Here is a 21,427-nt window from a genome sequence, read left to right as displayed (position 1 = left end):
TCGTAGTTTTGCCCAGCTAACATAATTAAAGGCATACTTTACGTCCAGCGTTAGAACTAAGCGGTATTCCTTTGCTCTTTCTAGCCACCTTGCACCGCTTACTGCTTACCGTGCCACTTTGACTACCATCGAAATAGCATCTAACGATGGTCTCTTCACCGAATTGGTTGTCTCAAATGCCACCTTTATCGGGGACTTCTAAGGCCAAGCGTTTTGCAATGCATGTTCTAGTATTTTACCTACTGAGTACAGCAAACATATCGGTCTAAAATAGGATAGGTTTTCTGTAGTTTTCCCCGGTTAAGAGATTAGGACCAGCTTCTTCTCTTTCCATATTTGCGAAAAAAAACGCCTTCAGCTAAGCATACATGAGGCTCTTAGGACTTAGCAGGTTACACCTCTCGCTATTAGTGGGAGTTCTAACTGGAACACCTACTGCCCTGATGCCCTCATTTGTGAGCCTAAGTTTCAAGCACCTTGGGTCGTACTTGTTCCACACTCCCGGTGACCTTTCGGTCGTGGTGAGTACGGAGCGTTTTTCCTATAAGAAGCCGTAGGTGTCGTCGTTCTGTTCCTACCATCTCTGTTTCTATCCTACTCCATCGGTCCTATGTCTTTTACCTACGGAGGCGGCCCTCCTACCTAGCGTCTAGTGTGTTCAAACTTTGCTCGCGGTATTTGGCTGGTACATAGTACCCCAAACCTACCAATTGGATAGTCGGAAATTTCCCTACAGGGTATGTATGTATATGAATAAAAGTGTGACAGTGTATGTGTGAGCGCGCCGCCAAAACGAACTAACCAGGTATGGGTAGGAGCTCGGCTTATACACCAGACAGCAGACTAATAACGAAGTCGAGAGCGCATATAAGCGCTGCAAGTAAGCGCTTAACACTACTGCCACCATTAACAAAAACATTCGGAGTCAATGAAATGAGTAAAGTCGACAATCGCCTGGCGTTGAGTAAAAGGTAGCATAGCAGGCGGAGAGCGTATCATCGCATGGTGGCATATAGGGGTTTCCAAGAGCACCAAGCGGAGTCGTCAACAGCAAAGCCAACAGTCGGAGTAGCTCAACACAAAACCAGATGGCAGCACAACAAGCCGACTGACAATGGCATGGACTCAGTTGTCGAGGCAGCAACAGAGACGGCTGGCAGCGGCAGCAGGCATACAAGTAAACAGCCAACGGTTGAAAGTCACTCGCTGGCACAAACCGGCAGTCAGTCGGTTTGAAGTATTCCTGGAGAGTTATACTCGTAGATATAAGCTGGTGGAAAACGGACGTTGTACGCGCTGTAGTTTTTTTTTTATATTTCTTGAATGCGCGCCGTAATCGTTATTGTCGGCGTTTTGAATCAGCATTCTGGTGTTTTTTATTTTCATTTATGTATGTGAGAACATACATATGGATGTGCTATGTATGAGTGGAAATTTACATATGTATATTTAATAACGAGCGTATACGTTATATGCAAATGCCTGAGCGTGTTTTATAAAATATTTTGCGTGTCCGGCGTTGCCTAGCTTTACAGTGTGATGCCTCTTTAAAGTTTATGCAGTTTTTGAAAATTATTCAAAAGTTTACAAAACAAATATATCTATATGTGGAAAATTGTGCATGTGTGGCAATTGGAAGCGCCAATACGAGAAATAGTATACCTGGATGTGTGTGCTGACTAAACGTTTTTTTGTTTTATGATTAAAGTGCAGGCGAAAGTTGGCACAGCAGGCCGCAGACGTGAAAATTTTAGTGCTTTGTAAAATGAGATCGCGACTGAAAGTTGCATGAGATCCTTAAATAGTGATACATTTTTAAACTAAAAGAAATTCCAAAATAATTTTCTATGAAACATTAAATAAAAAAAGAAGACTTTTCCAAACTCAAAACACAAGCAGCTAAAGGGCATGCCAAGCAAACAACCAACAAGCTGAGAATAAACAACGCTGTCTGTGGGCAATTAGGAAATTTCGAAAGAAAGAAAAAAAGGTTTGCTCACCAACAAACCGGCTTTCGTGGATGACACAGCAAGGTGAATCGAAAGAATATAGAGAACGAATAACAACAAGCAAACGGTGACGTCGAGCCCACATACCAGCTGAGGAGCGGAGAGATCAGCTAGCAAATATTGTATGTAGGAAGCGTAATCAATATCTAAGCAACGCCAACACCAATACAAGCAAATAGCTAAAACAATTTTTTTGTTTTTTGCAATTCAGCATTTCCTTTTAAATATTTCGTAACCGACAATTTGTGTCGCCATTAAACGCCGCATACAGATCGTGTTACAAAAAAAAAAAAAAAACAAAAAACGACGTGACGCAGCGAGAAAAAGTATCTACTACAAAAGGTATAAGACAACGATCAACGTGATCAAAGCTGAGCTGTATTTGTGGTGGTAGAGGTGGTGGTAGAGGTGGTGGTGGTGGTGGTTGTGTTAAGCGCGATCAGTGACTGAATCACTGACGTTGATGACGACAGCAAAAGCAACAACAACACCAATAAAGGCAACATAGAGCGCAAACATGAACGACTTAATGAGGCGCGTCGTACAACCAGTAGCAGCAGCTTCACTACCCCCACCAAAAACACCGTCACGGTCATCATCAATATCATCATCATCATTATCGTTATTAAGAGCAACATCAACAACAACACCAATTACAGCTGCTGTTAAGCTGGACGAAAAAAATCAGCAACGCGATCAGCGTCGCAGCTGGCGTAAAGGCGGCGGCGCTCAAGACGACGACAACAACTACCACCATGCTCCGACCACCGGCGGCAGCACCAGTACCACCAGTCATACTATTATTATCAATAGAAATAACGACAATAGTAACCACCTCTGCATAAGCTATCTTCCACCGGTATTTACATTTAGCCGGCAACTGGTTTGTATCGTGCTTCTTCTTCTAGTCTGCGCTGCCGGACGCTGTTGTGGCGGTGGCGTTGGTGTTAGCGAAAGTTTAGCTTTCTCGAAGGTGTCTGCGCTAGCTGCCGCAGCAGAGCAACGCCCATTGCAGCGAAGGCATACCACTACTAAGGATAGCGCCGCCGCCGCTGCGGATGATGCGAATTTGGTTTATGTGAATAAATGTTGTGAAAAATTTGAAATTCATGTGGATGGCATTTGCACGCAGGTCAATGAAAGTGGTAAGGAAACAAAAAAAATTTAAAAATTATGGTAGCTAGAAATATGTAAAAGCGAAAATTGCAGTAGAAATAATATACATATAAATTAAATATGTTTTGGTTTTTCCCGATTTCAAAGAGTTACGATAATATGCTATGAGATATTGTAGTAATTGGAGCAAGTTTGATGGAGATCGCAATCGGGTGGTGTCACGACCATTTTACACAAATCTGTAATGTTGTTTGTTGTTAAGAGATTGTTGTAAGTTGGGGAGTAAATTGGCGTCTTTAGTGATTGAAATATTTAAGTTTTAGTATTTCTGAAATTTACCGTCAATTTTAGACCAATTTCAAAAATTTTCAATATATTGCTTTTTTGCGTACCGAGTTTGGAATAAAGTGATAAATTGGTCACCGAGATACACATATGTAAGTGGTCGCTTTCACGCCCATTTTAAGCTAAGAGGTCATTGCATATATCGATTTTCTGTGAATTAGCTTATCGACGGCTGAATGGAAGATCGACCTATCTCGGCAGCCAGTTGAAAAACGCTCTTTCTCAAAAAATTTTCTAGAACTCCCTATTTCAGAATGTGGTGGAACAACGCAAAATTTCAGAATTCGGTTCAAAAACGACCTATATCAACATATCTTCAATATGTTTTCAGTGGTAATGGGCCTTTTTGAAATAAATACTGAAATATAGCATTTTTCAATAAAATTCTGAAATAAGAGCGGTCTTAAACCAAATTCTGAACCAAATTCTTGAGCCATTTTCTGAGTTAAGGCGTTTTCGGACCGGCTGCCGAGATCGGCCGATCTTCCCCTCAACCGTCGTTATGTAGTTACTAATTTATCGCCGTTCGTATTTCTGTGATTTACTGTTACATGGGAGGTGAACTTGGTAATTGTCCGATTTCGCCCTGTGTGCCAAATTTCGTTGAGATATCTTACTCGAGTTAGGTCTAAAGTTCTAGTTAAGCCCAATTGTTTCAGGGTAACAGAGAATCAATGTGCGCAGCTTCTGGATATCGAATCCCCAAGTTGCATATCGTTTACGACTGGCAGCGTCGGATTTAGAAGAAGATGCGTAGGAGTTTCTGCTGCAGGAGTCGTCCGACCCCATTCCTAGTCTAGTTGCTACATGGCGTAAGCTTGTCTTTTGGATTAGTATTTGAAGAGTGATTAGCTTTGGGAGTTCTCAGAATGTGCTTTTCTAAAAGCCGCTCTTCCCTGATAGTTGGTACTAGTTCACGCACTCTTTTTCACTATTTTTTTTTTATTAAAACTATGTATACAAATTGCATTGCGTATATATAGGATTTTATCACATAAGCAAAGGATCTATGCGCCACTAATTTTTTTATTGTTTCAAATTTCAGATATACATACATATCGTCACCCGAAATTCAAAAAGTCGTAACTAATAAAAAGTTCAAAATTCAGTTTTTGATGGATATGATGGATTTCATCGAATTACAAAAATAAAAAATTTTGAGTCACGACTTTTTCCTTTTCAGTTACGATGTTGTTACGTCCTGTTGCATTTCAGGTGGCGATATTTAGGTATTTCGAGTATGTAAAAGAATTCTTAGAAATATTCATTCAATGTAATTTTGAAAGGGGCTTAGNGGCGTGGCACCGCCCACTTATGATCACATATATGTATCTCGGTAACCGTTATACCAATTTGTACCAAACTCGGTATGGTTATTGTGGTTGCCACGTAAGAGCAAAATGTTGAAAATTATTGAAATCGGACTAAAATTACGGAGCTTTTCATATATCGGTAATTTTCGGAAATGCTTGAAACTTTAATATTTCAAAATTTAAGGAAGCTAATTTACTCAAAATTAATACCATGTAGCGGTAGCTTTCGGAAAGGTGAAAAATATATATTTAATATTTGCGCCGGGTATTTAATGTTCGGCTCCGCCCGAACTTAGATTTTCTTACTTGTTTTAATTACGCTTATTCGAGGTTTTCACTAATCAGCCGCGTACATCTTTCTTCTAGAACTCTGCCTGACTGGTTGCTGACCTAGCTGCTACGTTTAAAATTTGCCACAATTTTTATTTTCTGATTTTTTCTTAATTTTTGTTTGAAATTACGCATATATGACTCTCGTACACGGCCACGCTTGCGAAAATTTCAGCTACGCACAATCACGAAAGTTACGTAATTTTCTCTCAAAACCACCAACGTTAACGTGTGAAAAAGCGTTAGACGATGTCTCACATAGAAAATTACGGGGCTTTCCCATCTCTAGTTGGTACTACTGTGACGAGGAAGGGTTCTTTACATATCAGCCGGATAGATGCTGCTCTCTTGACGGTGTATTAGCCTAATCGCTACGCTATTTGTCTTCACGACCTTGGACCTACATGAGTTGTAATATGTTGCGCTCCGTTTTTCCTCTTCTTCTTGTTTGGCGCTGTAACCGCCTAGGCGAATTCGGCCGAGTTATACAAAGTACGCCAGTCGTTTCCCTTCTGTGCAAACTGACGCCATTTGGAAATGCTATGTAAAGCCAAGCTCTTCCGCTGCTACCACCAACGACTTCCTAGTTGAATACTTTCAGGGCTGGATCATCAGTGTCCAATCGATATATTTTAATTTGCTGGAATATGTCCTAGTCTGCTGTTCTCGCCGTCGCCACTGCGTAAAAGCCCATAAATTTTCCACAAAATCTTTCTCTCTAACACTCCAACATGTTGTCATTGTCCACACTCCTGAACCATATACCGGCACGGGCATGATGAGGGGCGTATAGAGTGTGGCTTTAGAGAGGACTTTACTCCTTACACTCATTGGTAAGGGTGATCCTCCGTTGGATGTCGAGGCTGAGGGGAGGACGGTTCCGGTTGTAGAAGTCCACACATGTGGGGAGAGTTTTTGGATGCCATTCAACAGGGGGTGGACAAAAACGACTATGTTGCATCCGGTTCCAGCAGCTCACGACTTTCTGTGTTTACACCAAGTATCCAAGGTAGTAACCGAACAGTCGTTCGGAAGCGACGTAATTTTGGGTATGCGAAATTACGTCCTTTATGTTTCTAATAACAGCTATAGTTTAAGCGCAATCAAATCGATTTAACCACATTCCTTTCTAATTTTTGGCGTAGAATACCTCTTACGTTTCGATATGGAGGCTATGCTCAAATGTTGTAGTTGTAATTATTAGAGCTTCACGAAAACGCTTATTGCACGAGAACTAATGAGGCAATTTCAAAGAAAAGTGTGGCATTTCAAAGATAAAATCCCAAGCCTATTGGAAGTCACCAATTCGGTTTATGTCGTAGAAACAACGGTAAATATTGGCTTATTTTGGGGTCAATTTTGAGCCTTCAAAGTGCTCTAGCAACTTAATGATTTGCAGACATAACTTTCATTTTAGGGGTATAGGTTCTTTGGAGCAATAGAAATATTGACGTGTACAAATTTTATATAAATTCTACAAATTTGAGCATTTTAAGGCAAACAAATTTTAAAAAATTAACAAATTTTTTTATTACCAAAATGCTCGAAAGCCGCTCGAATGATTTTGTTTTCTTTAATGAAAAATTCAAGATATTTCCTTTCGTTTGCTATATGGGAAGTATTGACTGATATCTTCTAAGTAGGTATGTTTATTTTATTCAAATATGTGGCCATAAATGATTTTCCGTACAAAATCACTTCGCCATCATTTTGCCAACACGTGCATGTGCTGGAAGTGAGAGAAGGAGAAAAATAGTATGTGTGTGTAGGTATTTCGGCTTTTGGGTAACAGATGGCACAATATTTATAACCTAATCGCAGCGTAGCGTACATCCCTAGTTTAAACCGTCGAGTTGTGCACAGTAGAGGTCCAAATTGATCGATTTACCACGTTGTAGATGGTTCCAAACCGTCATATAGGTGATGCTTAGTATCCCCGCGATCTGCTGACAGCTAGCATGTATGTCGCTCTTGCTCAACCATTTGCATTGTTTCATCGACTTTTCCAGTAACTGGCTGACCAGAGCGAGGTGCATCATTGACACCAAAATTTCCTCAACGTAGTCGAGCAAACCATATATATAAATATATAAATTTTTCTAAATTTTTTGTAACGTTTCCACCTTTTTGTAGTAAAAAAGTTTCACATAGCGTACAATTTCCGCAGATTTTAAAGCAATATAACTTTTTAGATGAGCGACGTTTTACAGAAAACGGTCCTTTCAAAACGCCCGTTAGTTTGACACAATAGGATTAGTGTGGCCAGTTGTATGGACATCAGCACCTCATAGTAACAAAAATCCACAGGGACTTTTCAAATGACCCATTTCATTTCAAAAGCATAATTTTCGTTAAGATGTTAAAAATTTCCAAATTTTATTAAAACTGCAACATTTGGGAAGCATAGACTTTCTCTACAGGATGATTTTCAACCAACATATCACACATTTATACATAGTATTAGTGGAATTCATTGGCGTCGCAACGCCTCGTTTCGTTGATTTCATTAAACGCCTTGCATTGGCGTGCGCATTGGCTCACTTGCGGAAATTGACTACTTACTTATTTATAAGCATTTTCCCCACTTTTTTTGATTAACGTGCCACCAGCAGACTGCGATGACCACCGAAAAAAACTTTTGTTGATAGCAATAAAACGTGCTGCAAAGCTATGCGCTACGGATAGAGCACAAGAGTAATGACTGACTGCCTGCTTTCTTAAGGGGTGGTATATACAGGGAGAGGAGTCAGAGGAGGATAAGGAATAAGAAGCTCGCCCCACAACTCGCATGAAAATTTTCGAAGTAAACAGAGCACGGCAAAATAATTTAAATTTGAATGAAGCATTCATACATATCTACAATGTACATACATATTCAGATGTACTTATTGAATAATAAGGTGCTAATCTAATAAGAAATATGCTGCGGGTGACTCGGTCTTTTGACTATCTGATTTTCTTATTTGTGTGCTAATTTTATTTGTCTGCTTTAAACAGCATTATTTCTATTTCGAGGAGATACTTTACAAATGATTAGGTAGTTAATTTAATTTTAATTTGAATGGAATGAAAATAATCAATTTAATGACAGATCCGCTACTAATTGGGTGGAGTAAAAAGTCATGTGAAGAACAGTTGGTGTTAGTACAGATTTGGCAGCACTGGAGTCATTCAAACATACATATTTGTGTAATATAATAGCCATTTTCACAGTCATTAGTTAAGTTAGCAAAAGAGCAAAGCATTTTAGTTGGAGCGAAACTGGAGCGAAGAGCTAAAAAAAATCATTTGCTCCTTAGCTCCTTAAAGAAAAATTTTCAATATTTTGTTTTTGTAATTTTGTGGCCTAGTAACGATTTATTTTGAAATATTTTTATCGTTGTTTTTCCACAAAAATTTTCAATATCCACGTACACAAACTGAGTAAGAATTAAAACAAAAATATTAAGTTAATAAATTTACTTAAATTGTAATTTTTTTCCAGTAAAAACAAGCGTATTAAATAAATTTTTATTCTATTTAATTAACTTGGGAATTTTTTTAATTTACTCTTGGATGCAGAAGTGTACCTAGAACATCTGCATCAAAAAGAAAATTTTCAAAAAAATGTCGCCTACGTTTTTTTGGCGGTTAGGGCTCGATATGTAAATAAATAAATAAAAAAAGTTTTTCTTTTTTATTGGGAGCTCGAGTGGAGCAAGAGCGGAGCTCGGAGCGAAATAAAGTACCGGAGCGGAGCTAGAAAGGAGCGATGAAAAAACTCCTTTGCTCCGACGCACAGGTTATAAATAAATGACTTTAGAAAACAAAACATTTACATATGTATATTTGGCCGAACCTAGAGGTGGTACGTTAGGGTGGTAAGAACTGAGATCTGGTGGGTAGGTAAGTACTAGAACGAGGCACTTGAGGTCAATGAACTTTAGAACAAAAAAATTTATCCGACTGTAAAAGCCGAAGATAATATGTGACAAAAATTCAAAGGGCGATCCTTAAATTTGTAAAAAAAAAAATTCCAAATTGCCCTGAAACAAAAAAAAACTTTATACTCTGAAGTATACGGCGAAGTCAAAATTATGAGTTTTTTGTGCTATTTTCAAACCGGTTCAGCTGACGTAAATCTTAATATTTTTTCAAAATATTTTGGCGGATTTTATAATTCCGATGGAAAAAAATAACTCTTGTATAGAGAGTGATACATCCTAATGCATATACATACAGTGAGCGTGAAAAGTAAGTACACCCTGGCGTTCTGACGAGTTTATCTATTTATATTTTCCATACCAAATTTTTCTTTTTTTTATAAAAATATAGTTCATTCAACAGCAAAAACCACAATAATACTTATACTTATTTTTAACACTCAACATACCAACAAACGGTATTGTGTTTTCATCAAAACCTATTAAATATATTTTAAGACATCCGCCAAAATATTTCGGAAAAATATTAAGATTAACCTGAGCTGGGTAGATTTGAAAATAGCACTAAAAAACTCATTATTTTGATTCCACTGTTAAAATTTGTAAACATTTTTATGTAGGCCTTTTAGGCTAGTACTCTTCTATTATCGATGTGATTTTATAAAAAAAAATTTTAGCTAATTTTATTCATAAAAAACTCTATTTTTGGAGGTATTTTCAAATCGGCGCTCCTCATGTAAATCTTTTCCGCAATATTTTCACAAAAAACCTTTAAATATATAATGAACTTTGTAATTCCGGTGGAAAACCTACAACTTTTTTGGCAAGGCACCCTAATGTGCATACCTACATACACATTTCAATTTCATTAAAAAGTTAGATAAAATTATTAAATAAATTGAGCAAGAAATTGTCTATTTAATCTTATGCAGATATTTTTAAATATTGATAAAATTCATAAGGAGTAAATTTCATAAGAGCTAACAGTTATCAGCATTTTTTACTGACGTCTAAACTCTCTAGAGATAAATTATCAGTGATTTATGAAAATGATTTGATTGCATTACTTTTAAGTTGATTTATGCTCCAATGAGATTAGTTTGAAATATTTTTTGTTAGGGTTGCCATCTATTCGATTTTTATTTTGAGCGGCACGTTCGGCGATTTCAGGCCATTAGACTCTATTGTGACATGCCATGAAGGACCAATATTATGCGAATTATATATTAACGATTCAGGCCCTCAAGGCGTATGTCGGGGATTTCTTGAGATCGTGCCAGAAACCGTCACCAAGGTCTTTTAAAACTGGGTTAACAGGATGCGCTACTGCGCAGCCAGTCAAATGATGAAATTGTATTCCATAACTAATGGGAATATTTGTTTTTTCGAATAAACCCATAATATACCGAGAAAATTGGTTTGAGTTAATTTTTTAAAATAAATAATTTTTTTTTTTGTTAAGGTCATCAGCTCAGCACCGTCATTCTAGATGTGAATTAAGGTTTTATTTTTTGAGGTTACGACTTTTTTATCGGTACAGGTTGGTTTGAATTCTGAGGAAATGAAAAACCGACGCCATGTGAGACCTCTCTTCGTTCAGAAAGGGCTGGACGAATTTACTTGAAACATTGGCAATATTTATGAGGTTCGCTAACACCATGCGGTGAAATAGTAAGTTAAATATCCAGAACCAGCCGTGCTGCGGTGAAAACAGACTTGTTGAAAGAGCATGGCTTTCTACGAAGGCTCAAGTGTTGTTTTTGTGAAAGCCTCACATTCTTACGACAGAGAACCTCAACGCATCCCTTAAGGAAAATATGGAAAGTTTCCATTTGGAAGTACCTTGCTTATGGAAACAAAGCGAATTTTTTGAATCGACATTCTTTTTGGCTTTGTTCCACTCCACTTCTTAAGGAAAACTTGAGAAAGTTTACTGAATAGCTTTTTCGAAAACGGTTTCCACATATATTTCATGAATAGTTAGGAGGAAAGTGGCCAACTAATGTTATCGTATGTTGAAAACGAAATTAACTGTCAAACGAAAAGCACTGTTTCCATGCTGCTTTGGAAAGTGTACAGTATGTTTGGAAGAATCTTTCCCTTTCCTAGTGGGAAACAACTACATAGTCTGTTATTGAAATCACTAAACATTCTACCACGATCATCAAAACGGTTTGCTGGGTTATATTCAGATTTTTTAAATGAAAATATTTACGTTGTATATGTAACTACATTCTTCAGTAGGACTGAAACAAATGACTTTGTTAGTAGGAATCGTTACTATTGAGGTCAGTGTTTGCTTGTTTTTGTTTATAAAAATATAAATACTATTTAGCAATTCAAATGCGGAGATGCAAAATTGAGTATTAGCTATTCACGGCATTGTTGCTGCTGATTTTTTTAAAAATGTATACATGTATGTAGATTAGGAATGTTAATCCCGGTATGCCGAAATTATTAAGGTCTCGAAAATCCCGGGATTCTTGGCATGTAATCCCGGGATTTTCGGGATTTTGTAATTTGCACTGATGGCAATAATAGATACTCCTTTTCTTGACCAGTATTGGCTATATTTCTTTTTTTTTATTCAATAACTAATATTTTTATAAATGTCTAGCTCATTATACATATAAAACCGCGCGAGAGTAAATTTTAAACACAAATATCAATATATTCGCGAAACGCTGGGCCAAATATAGTAAAATTGTGACGTCAGTAATTCAAAAATGATTTAAAAAATTCAGAGAAATGTGCTTAGAGAAGAAGTGTGGGTATAAAATTAATAATAGAATTCAAACAGATTCAAGTTTCTGGTGCAGATGGGCTGGTAAAAATTGAAAATGTCACTTTATAGAGCTTTACAACTCTATTTTTTTTTTATGAATAAGGCCATTTGTCTTTAAATTACTTGTTCTTTTAGGTTAAACTTAAGATTTAAAAAAAAAAATATTTCATTTTTATTTCACTTTATTCTTGGAAATTTGTTTCCTTTTTTTATGATTCATCTTTTTTAATTAATTCATTTTTTTCTAATTTCCTAGATCATATTAGTTTAAAAATTATGTTCAACAATTTTATTATAAATTTTTTTTTTAATATTTCTTTTTTTTTAATTTTACTCAATTTTGATTTAATTTTTTTAATTATTTATTTAGTTACTTGTTTTTGTTTTTTAAGTAAATTTTCTTTAAATTTGAAAAATTTCATTGTTTTAAAAAGAAACATTTTTAAATTTTTAGAAAATCATATAAACCTTTTTACTATTTTTTGAATCGGCCTCAAAAAAAGGGAGAAGGTGACCAATTCATCGGAATATTTTTTCTTTATGTATGTTGCCGCATAACTTTGGTACATACTGAGATCTGATGGGTAGGTACTAGAACAGGGTACTTGAGGTGAATGAACCATGGAACAAAAAAAACATTGTCCTCCAGACAAAAACATCGAGATATCAAACTTTAAGATCAGACTGCGAAGTAAATTTTTTTTCATTTTCGAAATTGCATTCCAAAAATACTTTAGACTCAGGGGTTACGACGAACTTTTTTTTCTGGCACGATCTAATGTAAATGTATACGTTTGTATGTGGGAGTACAAAAAATATCAACAAAACAAAAACAAATTTATGGTCCAGTAATTTTTGCAGCATTGGGACAATTGAAATTCGAATTACATACATATTAATATTCCTCGGCCCACGTTAATGTACATATGCAACAAAATTGCAGCTGCTGCAGCACAACGTATTTTAGCCGGTACGAATTGAGAATTGCATCAATTGCATTGCGTTCCATCGGCCGATCAGCTTGTAACAAAAACAATTAACAAAGATTTAAACGTTCAGCGATCATCGGACGATCAATAACCAGCACGCACCACTATCGCATATTGCATATACATACATACGCACTTGCACTTATGTAAGAATACCTATGTAGTTACACACCAACGGCCGGCGAGAATGGACATTGACCACTGCTGCTCGCCAGATGCATCACTTCCAATCAGAAATTTTGTTTGTGTTGTTACAGAGACATTCTTTTGCTGTTAATAAAATTGCAAATAAACAATAACAACAGCAACAACAACTAAAAGAATGATAGGCGAGAGTGAGGTGCAAGCGACGACGAAGTTGATGATGCTGATGAAGTTGACCGGGGCCCCAACTAAGGAATAACGAAATAGTTTAGCGAACAAAGCAAAAGAAAAGTTGCCATTAATCAAGTCGTCGCCAGTGCATCTTTTTTTTTTTTTTTGACGGCTTCAGCTGCAATTCGTCAATAAAAGAATGAAAAACAAACAGTAAGTATACATTTAATTGATCAAATGCAGTAAACAGCTTTGTTTGTCTGCCCGCCTGCTGATCCTGCAGAGCAAGCGCATGAGACGCATAAATACCAAATGAAGCACATCGAACTGTTGTTTGTTGCACTCGTTTTGGACTGCATGCCGTAATTGTTTGCTTCCTCATTTGGCAGCTACATACGTATGTATGTTTGTATGTAATTATTCTTGGCAGCTTTTTGTACAGTTGTAGAGAAAAGTATACTAACGAGCTTTTTTTATTGCGAAAAAATTTTATCAAAGTAAAATTTAGAATGAAACTGATAAGTGTGCAAGATAGTTGGAAAACTTTTGTTATTCTAGCATAATTCTTAGAAAAACAGCTCTCCCATTAACCACTCGTGGTGAAAAGCTATTTTGATCGAAAGCACTTGTATATCATTTAGCTCACATCACTCCAACAGCCGCAATTTTCCTTTTTAAATTAATTTTTTCGATTTTTTATTGTTGGATATGTATGTATATCCTACATTAGGGTGGTCAAAAAAGGATGATAAAAAATTAAAAATTAAAATAAAAATTCCGTTATGCTCTCAGCCCCAAGGATTGTTCTACACCAAAAAAAAATATGCCCTATTTTTTATTTTGAAATCAAAAAATGTTTAGAGGTCGCTCAAAGCGCCCAAAGTTTTCCATGTATTTTATATGGGGAAAAAACAACTTTTCGTAGAAATCGTATAGAACTCTTAACAATCACTATTTTTCGATCTTCTCTGGAGGAGATTCTTTTCAATAATCTCCGATTGTTTATTTAACCACTTTTTCATAGTAACTATAATTTTTAGGTCCGTCAGAAACCCGAAGGTCCGAAAAATATTGATTTTCAAGAATTCAACAGCGTTTAGCGTTTTGAGCGACCTCTAAATAGTTTTGGATTTTAAAATAAAAATTAGGTGAGAGCATCAAAATTCTGACTTTACTCTTTTTGGACCACCCTAATATATGTACATACATACATACATACTAATATTTTTTTTAATATAAATTAATTTTTAAAAAACTTATTTTATGTATTTTTTCCCTTTTTCATTTAGCTTATTTTTTATTTAATTTTCTTTAATGGCGTGGTTGTTTTATTTTCATTTAATTTTTACGAACTTATTTAATTTTTTTCCTTTTTAAATAATTTTTTTTTTTAGATTTTTAGTTAAATTTTCTTTTATTACTTAAAATTTTATTGTGTAAAAAAGAAAAGCATTTTTTTTAATTTCATTGACTTTTTAGAAATGTATTTTATTTTTATTTTATATTTTCTCTTGTTTAATTTAGTTTGTTATTCTTTTAATTTGATTTTCTTTTAACTTTTGGATTAGATAGATATTAATTCAAAAAGAAAAAAATTTTTTTTTTTATTTCAGTTAATTTTAAGAATCTTATTCAATTTCTTTTAATTATTTTTTGCTTACTTTTCTTAATAAAAATATTTTTAATTTAATTTCATTTTCAAGTATGTATGTATGTACTATTCTTTTTTGGTTAAATATTTATATTTTTTTAATTTAATTTTCTTTGTTTTATTAATTTTAAAAAGAGAAGTACATATATATTTATACCTTTCATGAGCATGAAATGGTATTATAACTTTGGTCCGATGTTTGTAAGTACCAGAATAAGAAGAGATAGACCCATTAAAATGTATACTTATATGATCAGATCGTCGAGCTGAGTTGATTTATCCATGTCCGTCTGTCCGTCTGTCCGTCTGTCTGTCTGTTTCTATGCAATCTAGTCTCTCAGTTTTAGAGATATCCGGATCAAATTTGGTAGGTGGGTGTATTTTTATAATGTATTAATCATTTGTCGGAACCGGAAGAATCGGACCACTTTAACATATAGCTCCCATACAACTGATTGTTCAGATATGAGATTTTTCGTTATAACTTCTCCATTTATGCAGCTACGAACATGAAATTTTGCAGCACTTGCACCCATTATCAACAGAATGCTTACGGAGAAATTTACAAAGATCGGTTCACTATAGCTCCCATACAACTGATTGTTCAGATATAAAATTTTTCGTTATAACTCCTCCATTTATATAGCTGGGAACAGGAAATTCCGCACTGTTTTCAATAATTATCAACAGAAAACTTACAGTAAAAATTAAAAAGATCGGATAACTATAACCTATAGCTCCCATACAGCTGATTGTTCAGATATGAGATTTTTCGTTATAATTCATCCATTTATGTAGCTAGGCACATGAAATTTTGCACTGTGGTCACTCATTATCAGCAGAAGACTTACAGTGAAAATAACGAAGATCGGGTCACTATAGCCTGCAGCCCCTATACAACTGATTGTTCAGATATGAGGTCTTTTATCATAACTCCTCCATTTATGCAGCTAGGAACATGAAATTTCGCACCATTTTCACTCATTATTAACAGAATACTTACAGTGAAAATAACAAGGATCGGGTGACTACAACATATATATTCCATACATCTGATTGTTCAGATATGGGATTTTACTGTAAAACTCCTTTATTTGAACAGCTAAACCGCTAAATTTCGTAAGATATTTTATAAATAATAATACAAAGTCTACTGAGAAAATCGTCAAAATCTATGCTGTATAAGCTTTATCTCCTATAGCACTGATTGTTCAGATACAAGTTTTTGCGACATATCTCCTTTATGTAGGAAACTAAATCCAATAAATTGTGTTACCGGTTTACATACCGATCACATAGCAGTGAAAATCATTTAGATTGGTGCCATATAAAGTATATCTTCCATACATCTGATTGTTTAGATGCGATTTTTTATATAAGTATGTAACTCCTCTATCGATGTATGCAGATGTATTCAAAATCAGTAACCTGTCAAACTAAAATTTGCAGATGTTCATGAAAGGTATGAAGCCTTCGGCATAGCCGAAGACAGCGCTGCTCTTACTTGTTTTTATATAATTTACTTAAAAAAATAATGCTAAAAGGCGAGCAACATAACGCTAAGACCGCCTCGCTAGCAGATCTTTCAACTAAGCTCTACCCAGAACTGCGGCGGACGTAGGGAGGCAAACGATGCATCGGTCTTTCTTCCAAAAATATCGATGTTAACATCGATGTTTTGCTGGACGATACATCGACTAGAAAAGTGAAAACATCGACACCGTTCACTCACTCCGTTCGTGTTACGCCGAACGACCCGTGGCAAGCGAGCGCTTGTTCTCGGAAGCTGGTGCAACCATCATTCAGGATAGAAGCAGGCTTTTGGGGGCTAGATTATCAAAGCTTCTATTCAAAATGTTTATTCATATTTAAATAAATAAGATTAACATATTTAAGATTAAGTTTCTATATGTACATACATACATTGGCTATCAAACGTGAGTGCTTGCTGAGTTTTGTTAAATATTTGTCGTTTTTAAGTTACATTTAACTAACCAGAACTTAGAAAAATTCAACAAATTTTCGTCTAAATTTTGAACTTTTTAGTCTGAATATTTTTAAAAATTCTGGGTATGTAATTCTAATAAAACAGGTGCAAGTTTTAAGCGCCTAAAATTCGCTTTGATTTTTAATGATTTTTCTCAGGCAGTTTTTGCGTTTTTTTCATATAAAAGGTGCAATTTATAATAACTGGCGTTGATTTTTTAATTTTGCAAAAGCTCTTTCGCATTTAATTCTACAAGAAATTTACTTATATATGGTAATATGTACAAAACCATTTCGTTAAAAATCAAGGCAATTTTTTAGCGGCTTTTTCTGAAAGTTCAGATAAAAAAGTTCAAAATTAAGATAAAAATGTGTTGAATTTTTCAAAGCTTTGTATAAAGTTATGGTTTGTAGCGGATATGTGAATCTAGTTCTTTGGAGTTTAAAAAAATATTTCAGGCTACATTTTATTTCGTGTAGTAGATGAGATGTTAAAACATCGGTAAAACATCGATGTATCGTTTTTATAACCAATGTTTTTTAACGTCGATGTTTGTTGCGGGAACATCGATGTTTTCAAACAGATGTAACATTTGATTGCATAACGTTAAACCATATACCGCGTGGGCGGGGCCGCGGTTAAAAGCTAATATGTTCATACAGGAACCCAAATAAAAACTTTTATCTTAAGCATTTATTTGGAAAACGCATAAATATAAATTACCAAGTCGGGGATGTCCTATATTTTGATCGGTTTCGACCGTAAGTGGGTAAAACAGAATGGAAGTCCATATTTTTAAATGGGACATACATACATACATATTTTATAACAAATTCGGCTTCTGCGAACAAAAATAACTTTTTTTTCTGGAATGGAATTCCAGACTTGATAGTTCATATGACACCCGGTATAGCGCATAGTGTGCCTTTGCCTTAACATGTTATTGTTTCTATATGTTTGAGCTATTTTCACGCTTGGTCCTTCTGTGAGGAGTTTAGCGGTAAAAAAAAATCCTTGTCGTTCCCAATACAAGACTTCTATATTATAAACTCGTTCCCAGGTGGTGTATCTGAACGTCATATGTCCGACTCTTTTTGTTCTTTAGCTACTACGAGTTTGTTAAATTTTGGTATCGAGTTTTCATTTGTCAATTTTCCAGCCCACTTTCATCCAACTTTCTAAGTGAAATGAACGATTTTCACATTCGACAATCTCTGTTTGCATAATTTTCTATACGACTGTATATCTAATTAGACATAGCGGAAATGATGTGCGATATACATTTTATAACTGTGCAACTATTACCATTAAAGTGAAATGAATGCTGCTGCTAGGCAACAAGCGCAGCCAAGTGCGAATAAAATGCATACATAGTTACATTGTACGAGTAGTATGCGAGTCGCATTTTTATGGGTATTTTTTTAGTGGCCACAGGTGGCTACTACTAAAGCTGGCAGGTGTAAAAGAACATTTAACAGTTTGAAAACTTTTTTTTTGCCACAAAAGCCAACACAACACATTTCATATTATTATTGCCTAAAAACTGTCTACAAACTTCAATTTATTACACTGTCTTATATGTTTTTTTTTTAACTTTCTTTTTTTTTTTGCAGAATATTTTCAACCAATGTTCACCAACTACCAAGGCGTTCATAATGTGCCTGTAAAATTTAAATTTGTTATTGGTATACCAGCTTGTGGCACAATGCAGACATGGCCCATATATCATTACCAAGGTGTAAGTATAGCAGCTTATCTAGCTATTCATTGTAACGAAATTGAATACTTAAATAATTAAGTGCTTAGTGCAGCGAGTGTATCTGGTTTGTTAACTATGCTTAATAAACTGTTTTGTGGTTTTATTTTCTTTTTCATATTCATTCTTAGAGTGCCGATCAGTTGGTACTCTTGGATGATGGCAAATTACGTCACTACACCAATTCGAATGAGGAGGATGAAGAGGATCTTTATGAGCATACCGACTACGATGCCGATTTAGATGATGAACGGAAGTCACTGTTTCATGATTATACACAGGGACAATATTGCATTGATAAGGTGAGTGGAGAAGGGATGCATGTATGTATGTGGAAATGTGTGATATGAAATATCAGACCAGCTTGAGTGCTATGGAATAACTGTATTTAGACTATTTATGAATATATTTTCGCTTTTATATTGCCAGGCCATTTCTTCCACGGGTCAGCATCGTCAGATACTCTTTGCGAATATCTGTTTAACGAAAAAGGAGATCAGATGGTCGGATACAACGTTCCTATTGCGCAAAGTAATCAATCCCATCTTTCATGGCATCTCTTTGATCGTTTTGTTGCTTATATCAATTATATACTTCATTCTGCCCACTTTACGGTTAGTAACTATGTAGCAATGCTAAAAAACCGATTGTTAGTATGAGATTTAGAGCTTTCGACCTAATTAAATCAGTAAAACTAGTTTTAGTTTGCAATCAAATACTAACCAGCTGATAACTATTCGAATCGAATTAAAATAATTTGGTTTCTCCAAACAGTGATCTTGTGGGCAACATAATCACCACTATTGCGGTATGCTTAATGGCTGGTCAGGCTGCGGATTTTGTGCGCATTTTCACAGAGTTCACCAATCATGTGAGCTTCATCGTAGCTGGTAAGCGATTTCTGATTTGTATCATTTGGCTGTCATAACACCCATCCACCTATTTTGCTGTCCTTCATAGATATTATACTCTACATCAGCATGCTGGGCGCCTTCTTTTGGCTCAACAGCTTTGGCTACTACATTTGGAAAACCTTTCGTTCGCGCAATGTATTCTTGCGTGTCACCGATGGACGCAAATATTGCTATTATTCGGGGTATGCTTGGGGGCTCACTGCGTTAATGGCCGGCTTGGCGGTATTTGCGCACTTCTTCCTCGACGCCGAGTCGTACAAGCAACAAAATCTCATTGGTGATCAGGAAACAATCGGTTGGCTAGGCATGTGGATATTTTTTGCGCCTATCGCCTGTACAATACTCATCAATATCTTCTTCTATGTGACCACTTTGAAGTTGATCAATCGCAGGAATGTTTATGGGCGCATACAGCACAAGTTGCGCGCAAAGTAAGTGACCGCAACAGAGCATAAATGGACATTCATATTATTATTTTTTATTATTGCTTTGTCATTTTGCACAGCTTTATCATGTTTTCGTGGATGCTGCTAATCATGTCGATTGCGTGGCTCTTTTTCGTGCTCTCTTGGCTGCCATACGATGGCCTACTCTATGCGCATATACTGGTCAATGCTGGGCAAGCGCCGCTTTTGTTATACGTTTGCGTGCTGCGTCAGAAACATGTTACATTCCTATTGAAGAAGTCATGCTGTTATAATGAGCCACCATCGGCCAACGATTGGGGCGATGAAATGCATTATATGAATTGTAATGACTACTGAGATGAGGCGCGCGTTCGTAACGCGCCGAATTCACATCAAACCCTGGCACAGCAACCAGCCGGCATATTCCCAGATGAAATACCAATCGTGCCGAGAGTGACTGTATACAGACACACATCAGTGTAAGAAAAAAACAAAAACAGAGAATGGCAAGCTTTCAAAGTGGTGCAACGCTCATTTCTTGAATTGAATATGGTGGAATTGTATTTGTTATAAACAGTTAGTCTGATGCATTATTTATGAATGTATGTAGGTTTGTAGCTACATACATATAAGACGAAGCAAAACGAAACAAACCAATTGTACAACACTATACCAAGATTAGGTAGACTCTCATTAATTTTAATATTTCCATATTTTTATGATTGATAAGTATATTAAAGCACATTCGAAATTAATTTAAGTTACTAACGAAATGTCTAAAAAGTGTACTTAAGCTAAAAATTTACAAGTTTTTCGAATTATATAGACGAAACTTTGCATTTGCTTTAAGAGAGTTTAGGCGATAGTAATTTAAGTGATTTTAATAAAAATTAAGAAAAAGTGGACTGTAAGGAACTGGTTTTAATGCAAGAGCATGTGCGAATTTTTAAAATTTCAGTGGTGTGGTGAACAGATGGTTTTTGAACTACATTAAGCAAGTGTTAGAAGCGAGGTAAGTTATTCTCGTTTTTGTTGTTGGTGTTTCCGACATAGTAGGAGTATGATGTAAGTTACTTTGATAAAAGTGATAGATATATAAAACAAAGAGTGGTCCAAAAAATACTCCAATTTTTGGACACAAAAAGTTTTAAAGCAGAGACCATACCTGTTATGGAGTTTATAGTGCAAAGCCAACAAATCAATTTAGCATGATGTGATTTTGAGCTTTAAAAACCGGTAACTTTTGTTCCTGCTTAGGCATTAACAAAAAGTAAAGTTAAGAGTTGAATGTTGTTTTTGGCCCGAAAGCTATTGAAAAATACCAAAAATATGGTAAAATTAAATATAAAATAAAGCATGCACAAACAGCTATTGAAAAGTCAAAAAAAAAAGAAAAGAAAGAAGTTAGCCCAGTAAAATTAGATAAAGTTGGTAGGAAATTTGAAAAAAATTTGTAACAGCGATCTGTTGATGCAGTTTACTTCTATTTGAGACGTAGATCATGGATCCACAGTGTTGCCCCTAAATTTCATTTGGCAACATTCCGCCATCTTGGATTTAAGTTTTTTGGGGTTTTTTGCGATTTGC

The 21,427-nt window shown here is 35.6% G+C and overlaps 2 protein-coding genes across 3 annotated transcripts in view; one reads left to right on the top strand and one right to left on the bottom strand.

Annotated features, from left to right (window-relative positions):
- Positions 1 to 21,427, bottom strand: part of LOC108360707 (intron-binding protein aquarius) — a 39,036-nt gene that overhangs the window by 13,814 nt on the left and 3,795 nt on the right. The gene's annotated exons all lie outside the window — the stretch shown is intronic.
- mthl5 (G-protein coupled receptor Mth-like 5) lies at positions 945 to 20,328 on the top strand. 2 transcript variants are annotated; one of them, XM_017613109.1, is made up of 8 exons: positions 945 to 2,131; positions 2,221 to 3,154; positions 18,377 to 18,501; positions 18,651 to 18,821; positions 18,949 to 19,145; positions 19,294 to 19,409; positions 19,480 to 19,864; positions 19,939 to 20,328. In XM_017613109.1, the coding sequence occupies exons 2-8, from the start codon at positions 2,527 to 2,529 to the stop codon at positions 20,195 to 20,197; spliced, it is 1,881 nt and encodes a 626-aa protein (XP_017468598.1). In that variant the 5' UTR covers positions 945 to 2,131; positions 2,221 to 2,526; the 3' UTR covers positions 20,198 to 20,328. The 2 variants fall into 2 exon arrangements, with proteins under 2 accessions (XP_017468598.1, XP_017468599.1); XM_017613110.1 differs by having other exon boundaries at positions 948 to 3,154; positions 18,949 to 19,133.

Source organism: Rhagoletis zephyria, unplaced genomic scaffold (assembly GCF_001687245.7).
Source record: "Rhagoletis zephyria isolate East Lansing unplaced genomic scaffold, Rhagoletis_zephyria_1.1 Rzeph_scaffold_00613, whole genome shotgun sequence".
NCBI lineage: Eukaryota > Metazoa > Arthropoda > Insecta > Diptera > Tephritidae > Rhagoletis > Rhagoletis zephyria.
The sequence above is the reverse complement of the archived record's forward strand: the minus strand, read 5'-3'. Positions and strand labels throughout refer to the sequence as shown.